This window comes from Nuphar pumila, chromosome 11 (assembly GCF_984573655.1).
Source record: "Nuphar pumila chromosome 11, dmNupPumi1.hap1.1, whole genome shotgun sequence".
Lineage (NCBI taxonomy): Eukaryota > Viridiplantae > Streptophyta > Magnoliopsida > Nymphaeales > Nymphaeaceae > Nuphar > Nuphar pumila.
This window is the reverse complement of record NC_143259.1, coordinates 7,078,462-7,090,927: the sequence shown is the minus strand read 5'-3', so window position 1 is coordinate 7,090,927 and position 12,466 is coordinate 7,078,462. Positions and strand designations below refer to the sequence as shown.

Genomic DNA, 12,466 nt, shown 5'->3' with positions numbered 1-12,466 from the left:
ATGTATATTAACAGGGTTGTTCATATTTGACAACCACTTGAAATAAAAATTTTATATGCAAGTGCTGATCATATTTATGACAATACCTTATAGATAAAAAGTCATTAGACAACAATTCATAAAATGCATATCTAGACAAGTGTTGCCTATACTATGACAACAACTCATATGATTTAAATTCATGTGCATTACTGTTATAATATGACAACAAATTCACAAAAAAAAATCATATTGCATATGCACAATGTTGTTAATATTATGACAACATCTAGTTTAAGAACAAATGAACAAGGTTGTTCATATTATCATGGCAACGACTAGTTTAAGAACAAATGAATAGGGTTGTTCATATTAACATGACAACAACTTGATTTAAACACAAAGAAACAATGTTGTTCATGAGATTGTGATAAAAATTTTATTTAAACACAAACGAATGGGATTGTTCATATTGACATGACAACATTATATTTTTAAAACAAAATGAACATGGGTTATTCATATTAATATGACTGCATTATATATATTTAGGCACAAATGAACAAGAGCCAATTCATTTCATCAAAATACTTATGAACCAAATAAATTTTATGAATTAAAAAAACATTCATTCATGCCAATACAGAAATTGCAGGCTTATATGTATACATTAAAACATTTTTTTATGAATTAAAAGAACATTCATTCACGCTAGAACAAAAATCACATGCCTATATGTATACGTTAAATTTTTTTTTTATGAATTAAAAGAACATCCACTTAACCCAAACCGGTTTAAAAAAAAAACCCAAAAACTCAAACTAGTTTTCTAAAATCCACCAAAACTGGTTTCTAAAATCAAACACAAAACTGATTTAAAAAAATCAAAATGGGTTTCTAAAACCATATATATATATATATATATATATATATATATATATATATATATATATATATTACAATAAAACTCTAAAACCGATTTTAAAAAAAAATTATAACTCAAAACCAGTTTCCACAAATCAACATTCGAAACGGTGCTTCTCGGTTTCAAACTCAAAGCTGAATAGCTCGGTTTCTAAAAATGAAACCTAATACATATATATATATATATATATATATATATATATATATATATATATATATATATATATATATATATATATATATATATTCAAAACAAACCAAATTCATAATGTGTTTTTTTTTAACAAAACACCAACCATATAATTTGGTTTCTACAAATAAAAAACCGAGTAGCTTGGTTACTAAAACCCAAACTCAAAACTGGTAGACTTGGTTAAAAAAAAATCTATACTTATATATATCTATATCTATATCTATATATATATATATATATATATATATATATATATATATATTCAAGTTACATACAAGAGAAACCAAAATTTAATACTAAAGAAAATGTTGGTTTCTAAAGTTAAAACTAGCTCAAAACTGTGAAAGGCAATATATATATATATATAATGTATATTTAACACTTTTTTTTTGTTTTCTTTTTTTTTAGATTTTATTTAGCATGTCATATAAAAAAATAGAACAAAATATCCACACTTAACAATGTTTGAAGCCATCATTTTTTTGACAAATTCACTCAAATTGGGCCTAACACATGTGACTACTGCATAGAAGAGGTCGACACCAATATTGGTTTGCAAAATCCAAAAGGCGCAATCCCTAGGCACTGAAAAACTCATCTTCAAGCTTGGTTCTACGACGTTTCTCCTCCTTAAGACCGTTCCAAACACAAAACAACAAAAAGAAAAAAGAAAATAAAAAAATATATCTCATACAAATGAGAAAATACAAGAAAAAATTGAGACAGAAGGCCAGACCTATCCGGGTCTACTTGTCCTTCACCCCTAGGCAGGGTGTCTCCAAAAACTTCAAAAATCTTCATTGAGCTGGTCTGGCCTCCACAACTACACCAAAATATAGTTGAAAAGGTAAGTGGTACAACCCAAAAATCCAAAGCTCCAAAGCCAACCAAAACATGGTTGTGTGTGTAGAGAGAGAGAGAGAGAGAGAGAGAGATCGACGATCCCCTCCTTTTTTTTTCTCTCTAAATTAAAGATGCCTCTCTTAATCATATTCTCTGACTTTTTTTGCATTTTTTTCATTCTTAATTATATTTTTTTGAATCGGTCAGCTTGGACGGCAAGGCCTCTACTTTCAAATAGGAGTAGCAGCCAACTGTTGCATGCAAACTAAGCTATGCATGCATTGGTCCAAGAAGATGTGAGTTATGCTACTCTATTTACATTAAATTTTCTTGTATTTTTTCTCTAATTTTTTTTAATGTACTAGATGGGTGACAAAAGGGGTTCTCTTCTTTCAAGTGGGCTCATAATGAGCTCACTGCATGACCTTTAGAGGGACCAATGCATGCAGACCAAGCTCTGCATGCATTGGTCTTAGGTGAGGTGGTTTTGAAAACGTCTACCTCTCTTTAAAACCTATCTCCTTCTTTTCAAATCACCTCACTCTACAAAACTAATTCAAAAACCTACCTTAATCAAAGCTAGTCAAAGTGTATGAGACCAATATGGGTCTCATGCAATTGACTTGGTTGGTCAACCTAGGTTGCGACAATTATGTCCCTCAGGATAAAAAATATCCCTACAAGACTTCGAATTTACTCGAATTGCCCCCAAAACTTAACGAGAGTGTTTCAAAATCAATTCAAGCTCGAATTTGATGAAATAAAAGTCAAAATTCATCAAAACTTCATTACAAATCCATTCTCATCCTCGAAAACAGGGTTTGCTAGCCCTAAATGTTCGAATTTATTTTAAAAAGATAATACTCAAAAATCAAGGTTTTTACAATTTTGCTTGTCTAGCCGGAGCAATTAGTGCATGTCACCTTGTGTTGGGACATTGCAAGTTCAAACCCCAAATGATATGGTTGTATAAATGGTAGGAGTCTGTCTAACCCCAGCTTTCTCTATAGCTTTTTTTTTTGACCCTATAGATAGATTCAACATGATAAGAATGTGGTTTGTTTCATATTTTTCAAGAAAAAAACATGATTTTTTAAACCACAAAATTTTGTGTATTGCCAGCCATTGATTTTTGAATCACCAAATAATCTTGCACATAAGTTGGATTTCAACGATTTATAAATGTCGGTCTTCACTTAATGAATGATGTAGATGACATGGGTGGAGTCCGATTTGATCAAAATAGCTTGCATTATCAAAATCCCAAGAAAGAGACCCAAGAGGTTTGGCTTAGTGGGATGGGGCCTAGACCATTTGATGAGCAGTCTAGGTTCAAATCCCATGGCTGTCACGCCAAGCCTTTGAGCAAGGCTAGGTCTATGTGCTTGGAGCGGTTTCTTCGAGTAAAAAAATAAAATAAAATCCCAAGAAAAGAAAGGGTGTGAAGATAAGGATGACATTGGGGATGAGTGAAACCTAATCGGTTATCTACCAAGAATTGTGACCTCGATCCAAAAAGCCAAGAAGATTTACAGACACAATGACACAAATGGTGCGGACAAATATGGGCGATATTGTGAAAAAATTTCAAAACAACGTTATATGTTAGGTTGTTAGTTTATACGTAAAACGTCATGGATATTCTCGTTTAAATGTCGTGAAAAACATGAATTCAACAATATTTCGCGATAAAAAACACGGGAAAAATAAAAACTTTTAACATCTCACGATAAATTTATCATCCGTTATTTTTCCGTTTTAAACGTTTCGCTGGTTTTATTCACAACCCAAGGGGAGGCACCAGCATATCGTTATTCGTTAGCGTGCTCTCCTCTTATGGAGCACCCTGGTTCCTCTCCCTTGCGTGTGTTGGTGAGGCCACCCCATTCCTCCTCTTTCTCTTCGACCTCCTCAGCCTCTGCTTCCCAGTCTCTGCCTTCTCACCCCACCCTCCCCATCTCCTCATCTTCTCCCCCAAACAACGATGGTGTCATCGTTATAGGCGTCATCGGTCGAGACCCAGATGAGGCAACGCAGTTAATCAACCGAATTCTCGATGCCAACATCTTCGGCTCCGGTAAACAGGATGAAGATATCCATGCCAACCTCAGAAACGGTAAGAAGAATCGTGGGGTGTCGATTTCTGATTGGTTTCGGGGCAGGAGGATCAGCTACTACTTCGACGAGGAGAAGGGGATCGTCTTCTTGCTACTCGCGACATCTCGGCGGCTCTATGCGAGTGATTCTTCCTTCGAGGAATGCGATTCCGATGACCTTCGTGGGATTCTCGCTTTGTTCTTGGTTGGTCTCCTACTCCTCTATTTCAATTTTGAGTTTTGAATATTGGGCGTTCATGAAAATCGTGGTTTTGAACGACGGGTGTCGTTGAAATCGTGTTAACAAATAGTTTTGTAGTAGAAACGTGAGTTTTTGTTGGTGCTGAACGTGCTTAGAGTTGATGATGAACCAGTTTGTTTGATTTTCTTGTTAGGGTTTCCAGTTTTAGTGATTGTGAAGAAAGTCATGGTTTTGAACGATGGGTGTTGTCGAAATCGTGCTAAGTAGTGTTTTATTGAAACCAATTAGGTTTTGATGCTACTCAGCGTCTTCTTAGAGTTTATAATGGAACAATTTGTTTGATTTTCTTGTTGGGGTTTCGAGTTTTTTAGTGTTTATAAAAAATGCGATGACAGGTCTGTCATGTTATCATGTTTCTACACGAAGGGTCACACTTCGATACGAATTTGTTGAAGAAATTCCGACTGCTTCAATCTGCCAAACACGCATTGAGTCCATTTGTGAAATCGCAAGTTACATCGTTGACAACGTCCAAGTCTTCTTCCTCATCTTCGTCTCTGTTGTCATCATCAGGACAACCAAATTCGGGAACCATCTCCTCTAACAAGTCCCCAAGCAGAGGTGGGGCAATGGGGAGCCGACATCCATCTTCAATTTCTCTCATGTCAGGCTCTTACTCATCGTTGTTTCCCGGGCAATGTACGCCCGTTATTCTTTTCATCTTTGTCGATGATTTCACAGACAGTGTGAGTTCAGGATTGCAAGCTGGGGATCAGATAGATGAGTTGTCTTCTGCCAATCAATCTGGTGGGCCTGTTGGGTTACTGAGGGGCAATGTGTCTTCAAATTCTTCAAACTCTGTTGTCATGTTATCTCGCCCGGTAAATAAGAATGAAGGTGGTTTCAGGAAGAAATTACAGTCATCTCTTGAAGCTCAGATCCGGTTCTTGGTTAAGAAGTGTAGAACATTGAATGGGGGTGCCACAGAAGGCGGCCATTCTGGCTCCAGCATGGGTTCACGAGGTATGGGAACTGTGGGTTCTGGAGCTGGCATCGGAGGTGCATTGTTCTCTCTTGATGCTACACGAGCGGTAGCTCTTTTAGACCGATCTACAAACCATAAAGGAGAGTCTCTGAATTTTGTCACGGGTCTCGTTGAAGAGATCTTGAACGGAAATGCTTCCTTGGATGTCCTTCACGTTGAGAATAATAGCCAGAATGGTTCTAAGGAGGATGCTCAATTGATTAGGGAATTTATATACAGGCAATGTGATATTCTTAGAGGCAGAGGAGGGTTGTCTACAAATCCAAGTAGTGGTTCTGCTGCTGGTGTTGGCATGGTGGCTGTTGCTGCTGCTGCAGCAGCTGCTTCTGCTGCATCTGGAGGCAGTAGCATTGGTGTTAGTGGTGGTTCAGCAAAGCCGATTTGCAATCCTCCTGAACTCCCAAGTCTTGAGAACTGGATGTCTGCAACTCAGCTTCTTCTCGATGCATTAGTATCTATGAAGCATGGGCTTGTGAAGGAAAAGGAGGACTTTGCTATGGAATCTGATCGATCAGGAGGTAGCCTAAGTAAGCCTACCCAGATAAATAGGAGTGGAGTTTCTTCCTGTGGGACGGATGCAATTCAAGCTGCTATATCGTGTCTGGAAAGTGGTAAGGGTCTGAACATGAAATTTTCAATTGAATGGTGCCAAAAGGCTCTTCCAGCTGCTACACAGGTTTATATGGAAGGATTGCCACCTTGTTATCCAACTACAGTACATGAGGAGTATCTAGAGAAGGCCTTACGTGCATTCTTTTCAATGGTGAAGGGCTCAGCTGTTCAAATGTTTTCAGAAAAACTGAAAAAAGAATGTGATTCCATCTGGAAATCCGGGAGGCGGCTTTGTGATGCAATCAGTTTAACTGGAAAATTATGCATGCACCAGAAGCATGATGTTGAGCATAAAGGCCACGGTTTATCTAGAAATTCAAGTATTGAGCTTGATGTGGGTGCAACCTCAGATGCTTCTGTCAAGAAACATTGCAGTGATTATGTTTTTCTTCATGCCTGTGCCTGTGGCCGTTCAAGGCGTATTCGTGACGATCCTTTTGATTTTGAGAGTGCCAATTTTACTTTCAATCAGTTTCCAGATTGTGAAAATATGCTTCCTTCACTTGCTCTACCCACTGTTGAGGATGGTGGACCTGTCAAAGCTTCAGCATGGAATCTTATTCGCCTGGGAGGTAGTAGATATTATGAACCTACAAAGGGTTTGCTCCAAAGTGGATTCTGCAAAAAAAGGAAGTTTCTGTCAATGTGTACAGTAGTTCCTTTTAAGCAAGGTCATACAAATGGGTTTTCAATCGGAAACACAAGGAAAGGATCACTTACTTCAATCACAAAATCAGATGCCAAGATTCAATCGGTTCCTGAAATGGCTACCAATATGCCGTTACCCACAGAAGCTCAAAAGAAAGGGGTGGGCAACATTTCCTCAGGTGATCAGAGGATCAGCTTTGGTAGAGGACTTCCAACTCTTGAGATGAAGAAACCTTTTACAGCAGCAATTACTGGTCCATTGGATCAAGATTCAGCATTTCCTCCTCTTCAACAAAGGAAACAGTCACTAATAGGTGCAGAGAAGAGTATCAAACAAAGTGTTGAGAAGTTTCAGAAAGAAGGTGGAAGCCCTGCAATTGGTGGGAGTCAGAGGAATTTAAAACAGAATGAAAACTTGGTTCAGGAAAATTCACAAAGTATTGGTAGTACCTACCAGATGGAAGGCAGTCCATTTTTACAGATAGGAAGCAATGTGGTGCCAGTTATATTGAATGGCAGTAAAAAGGTCCAGCCTACCACCCCTTTAAAACATGCAATAGTCTATGTTGGTTTGGAGCATGAATGCTCCTATGGACACCGTTTTTTACTATCCACAGAACATTTAGAAGGATTTGGTTCTCCATATTCATCAGCTGATGATGCTCAAACCTCTTCTGTAGAAAACTCACACAACCAATCTGGACAAGCTATAAAGCAGGGGAGGGTTCAGAAACAAGAAAAAGTTGATCCACACACAGCAGGAGCAGAAAAGCTTTCTGTAAATAGGTCAAAGGAGTCAGTTTTGGACAATGACCAACAAAAGGAACAGGGCCAACCTTTTATGGTGCATGCAACACTTCCCAGAGTTTGGAAGGACTATGATGAGTGTCTTCAACATGTCATTCTCAATGATGGCAGTGAAGGATCTACTCTTTTGAACACAAATTTGCCGATATATATGAACTGTCCATACTGCCGAGTGGCTAAGCCAAAAAAGCACTCAGATGTGAAGTTTGCAAGCACAATTTCACAACTTCAACGCATTTTTCTGGTATTATTCTCTTGAGAATGTCTTGTGCAAGCATGTATGCCTACTTTGTTGGCTGGATGTTTCTTATTTGCTGATGCATGACAAACATTTATTTAGGTAGTGAAGTGCTTGCATATCATTACTGCATGAATATAATTGTTTGGATTGTTAGATATGTTTCGCCATTTTATTTCATAGGCTTTTTTATTCCTATGTGATTCTCACATCTTATTACTAGAGGATGCAACCTCATGTTTCCACAGTTTTTTTTGAGGTTATGTGTGATGCTATGCTTTATCACTGCTGATCTTATTTGGCTTGGGAGGCTTCTTGCAAATCATCTTCTTCATCATCATCATCATATTAGTTGTTTTTGGTCAATGCAAGTGCCTTCTCAAAGTTGCTTCTAATACTGCATTTTGTGGGTGGTCAAAGCATGTAGAAATGAAAGTAAACTTGTACTTGATTTTTTCTCATTTTTGTTTCTTTTCTTTCTTTTTCCTTGTGAAAGAACAGAACACGTAAGTTACACGATTTCCTTTTCCCCTTTTTCTAAGCAATAGAAAACACTCGCTTTTACATAGTCAATAATTTGACCTGAAATGTTCTTTTTTGTGTATTTGGTGACCTTTCTTATTCTTATTTGCCTCTCAATCAACAGACGATGTCAAGATTGATGGTCTCTCTCCCATTTATTGATCTATGACATCATCAATTTCCGCTTTGATTCAATGGGCTGTAGTTGCAATAATGGATTCTGTTATGCTCTTCACAAAAACCTATTCAACAAGGCCCAGGAATAGAGCTCTTTCCCATGTCTTCAACTGTCTTTTGATGCCAAGAATGAAGATTAAATGTTTTGAAGGTTTCACTTTTTCAGTTCCATTTTCTTTAGATCATGTTGAAACTATGAGAAGGCGGCCAAGTTGCCTTCCCCAGCACCCCACCCCACACACACACACATCCCGACTAATGATTGAGATGCTTGAAATTATTTGGAAAATAAGGATGTTCACTCTTTAATAGTAATTTTCAAAGATTTTTAACAGGGAAAATTGCCAACAATGTGGCATGGATGAGAATTATGCATTTAATATTTTCTCTACAAGGGAAAGGATACCATTTTCCATGATAGCAACCATATGAAATTTGAGCTGAAGTTATGAGAGAGAGAGCTGAACAGTTGACATGTTTATTTGTTTGTTTTCTGGTGAGCTACATCACATGCCCGTTGCCTAGACAGCAGTTCAGATTCCATTTCATGTTTATCTCTTACACAGGATTCCTTTTATCAATATCATTCTGCCAATAGTTCTGTGCTTAACATTGCCTTGTATATTTGTATACAGATTCCTGAGTTAAAATAATCTGGTTTCTTGTTGTCCTGGCTTATGAGAAATCTTATATTTTTATGACATTAAATTCCTTGTTTACATTTAGACTGGTTTCCATTTATAGGTTTGTTTTGTGTAGGTTACACCACCATTTCCCACAGTGTTATCTACCTGCCCAATTGTGCAATTTGAGGTATGCAACACTTTATTCATGTTCCTTTGATAAGAACTAGCTTTTGTGATAGTTGATAAGGTAATCCTTAACTGAAGAGTCTCGTGTTTGTTCCTTAGCAGGAAGCTGCAGGAACTTTTATAAATTGTTTACTGACTGAATGAACTGTGCAACTGATAGTACTGGAGAATATTATTTTCCATTTTGTTCTAAGTTCGAGTTTCAGTCTTGGTACTGATAGCTATTTGTGTTTCATGGATTGGGTTTTTAGGAATCTTTGCTTCCTGCATCAGTTCATGATCGTGAAAGCCAATCACGTTTTAACCTTGGTTCCCAAATTATCTTGCCACCTGAAAGTTTTTTAACATTAAGACTGCCATTTGTCTATGGTGTGCAACTCAATGATGGTGGCTGTCATCCACTAAAACCACTCGAACATCAGCCTGAATCCACTGCATGGATTGTTAAGGGCACAGTGTTGCAGGTTGTGTCAAAGGGAAATAATCTATAGAAGGGATGCTTCATCAAGTCAGAATTCAATGCATCAAGGAACCATGCTAATCATCTGGGGGACCATGGTGAGTTACAGCTCGATGTCAGCTTCAAGTGAGTATTGAAATTCTTTCTCATTCTCATTTCTGTCTATTCTCTAGCCATGTCTCAGAAATATGTTTTTGTCTTCTGTCATTAAAAAAAGATATATGAAAATGTTTGCAAAAGGAAATTTCCTTGAAAGCCTTGAATCTTTTACTCATTTTCATGTGTTGTCTTGCTTCCATATTGGAGAGTTTATTGTGATTTTACCGACTTTGAACGAAATACTATCAGTGCAGGAATATATCTAAATAACTAGTAGTTAGTGTTGCTGAAAGAAAAAATCTCTATTTGATGAGGCTTCTTCCTATACCTATGAATTTCCATTGCCCAGAAATTATGTATTTATCGTTGTTGTCATTGACAGAATGATACTACATAAATTTCATTTTGGTGCTGAAAAATATATACTTTTGTCTGAATCTCCTCCTTTGTTTTGTTGGGACTTGAAATGGTTATTTGACATATTTCATTATTGTAGCTAGGAGCATGAGCATTTAGCTTTTGCACTTCCTCATCCAAAGATCATAACATGACACATGATTGTTTTGTTCGTGCAAATTATCATATAGTGGTGAATGATGCTTATTTGTTTTCACTTTCTAATGGTGCTGCAGCTAATGATTGGATAGCGAGATTGTTGCAAAGGGATATGCAGAATGGAAAAGTTGGATGGAATATGGCATGTTTAGACTCCCAAGTGAGCAATCAATTTAGAGGGTCAGATGAGATAGCTGGATTATTTGAAGTCGATGTGATCTTAACCGAGGGGTCTTGACGTTAATTCCCTTCAGATGCTCCTGCTAGGCTAAGGTAAAAGAGGCTGTCCATATATGAAGGTCTGATGTTATGTGCAATACTGTTCAATGGCTCACCTAGCTTAATCATGGATATGCTGACTTGACCATGATTGAAGCAGCACACTGCACAAACTTCAGGAGCTTGACCATGTTCTAGATTGATGGAACTCCGATGAGCTGTTACTATTTGCCCTACAAAATAAGAGCAGTCCTAGCTGGACAAGTGCAGGCTAAATTCTCCAGTTCAGCTACAGCTGGTGACTGTCCATGCTCGTTGTAAATCAAAAATCAGAAAGCCCCTAGTTAGTTGCAGAAGAATGCTTGTGAATACAAACTGTTTGGCTAGTGGACATCTTCCAAACCATGAGCCATGAATCCCGTGCGGTAGTAAGTTAGCTTGATTACTGGAGTAAATTGACAGTTCCAGAATGACCAAGTTTAAAGTATGTTAGTTTTTTTTTTGTTATAAAAGAATTTTAAAAGGGTAATTTTAGGAAAACAAAGTTAAAATACTGTGCTTAGAGAGGGTGAGGTATGATCTTATGGAGCGGATCATGCACAATATCTGCAATTTCAGACAGCATGAAGGTTGTTTTTGTATTGCTGTATGCATTAGTTTTGGTTCCTCTATTGCTACGTGTTGGTTTGGAACAATCTCACAAGTCTTGGTCTTGGGAAAATTGCAGAGGGAAAGTCTTGTGATGTTTTGAAATTTTGGTTTCTCTTGAAAGAACCTCAAATAATACTGGCGTATACTCAGGTTGTTGAACTCGAGCCAAAGCTCAAACATGTCTGTGTTGATAAGCCAAGCTTGAACAGACCAATGTCGATCGGCTCAAGCAGGGCTCGTGTGCTTTTAATATAAGTTTTGCTAACTTGTAATGTTGTATTTGATGGTCCACCGATGCTGCACATGGCCTTGTCAATTATTCTACATGCATCTCTCTCTTTCTCTAACATTAAAGTTGGCATGAGGCAAATGCTTGACCAACAATTTTTTTTTAGAGAAGCTTGACCAACAATTTGATGAGTCAGGTGAAATGCATCAGTGGCTTTCAAAGATTGTGACATTCAGCTTGGTTGGTGGCTGTTGTCCTTAGGGCTGGTAAATGAACAGAGGAGGTTGTGACTCGCTCGATTTGGCTTGTCACGATCTAGTTAGTCATTGGTTCATATAGTTGTCAAGGTGAGCCATGAGCACCTTGTTTAACTTAAACGAGTTGAGCTCGAATACAAGTTAATCCACACAACTCGGGAGAGCTTGTATAGCGGCTCGGGAGAGCTGACATAGATAAAAAATTATATTTTATGTATAATATCTATTTTAAGTGCAATATATAAAAAGAAGATTGAATAAAATATATATACAAAAGAGAAGGATGCATAAAAAACATATACATAACATATTAACTAGTAAGTGTAATATATAAAATATATTAAGCTTGATATATAAAAATATATATTTCATGTAAATACATGAAATGTTTTTACACAATTCATGGCTCATGTTTGGCTCATCTAATTCAAGGACGAGCCAAGATTGAGCTCGGCTTGGCTTAACACTAACACGAATACAAGCCGATTAACGAGCTCAATCTACTGGAAAACAAACCAAGCCCGAATAGGGTCAGGTTACCAGCCCTAAACGTCCTAGGAATAAGTCGTTTTTGCTACAAGGAAAGACATTAATTGCAATTCCATGTGGGTAGAGCTGGTTGAGAGTACTCCCCCAAGAGGTCAAGCATTTTAACCTAACAATGTTTTTGATATCTGTCAGATATCATCAACCTAGTCTGTGGATCGGCCACATCGTGTATATTTTGGGAATCATGAAACATTCGCACACTCTCTATCTCTCTCAAATAAACTGAAGCAACAAGAAGGTCATACTAAAGACAAAATAAATAAATAAAAGATAATATAAGCAAGAAAATTCAGTAGGGCCTACCACGCTTGGGCTTGCGGCAGGGGTAGGGATGGCAGTGGACCCGGGG

General features: G+C 37.4%; 1 protein-coding gene across 2 annotated transcripts; it reads left to right on the top strand.

Moving 5' to 3' along the window:
- The first annotated feature begins 3,750 nt into the window (after positions 1-3,750).
- On the top strand, positions 3,751-10,965 carry LOC149821795 (uncharacterized). Of its 2 annotated transcripts, none has more exons than XM_089981054.1 (5): positions 3,751-4,240; positions 4,633-7,593; positions 9,046-9,099; positions 9,350-9,684; positions 10,290-10,965. In XM_089981054.1, the coding sequence occupies exons 1-4, from the start codon at positions 3,776-3,778 to the stop codon at positions 9,587-9,589; spliced, it is 3,720 nt and encodes a 1,239-aa protein (XP_089837180.1). In that variant the 5' UTR covers positions 3,751-3,775; the 3' UTR covers positions 9,590-9,684; positions 10,290-10,965. The 2 variants fall into 2 exon arrangements, with proteins under 2 accessions (XP_089837180.1, XP_089837181.1); XM_089981055.1 differs by having other exon boundaries at positions 4,106-4,240; positions 4,811-7,593.
- Positions 10,966-12,466: the final 1,501 nt, after the last annotated feature.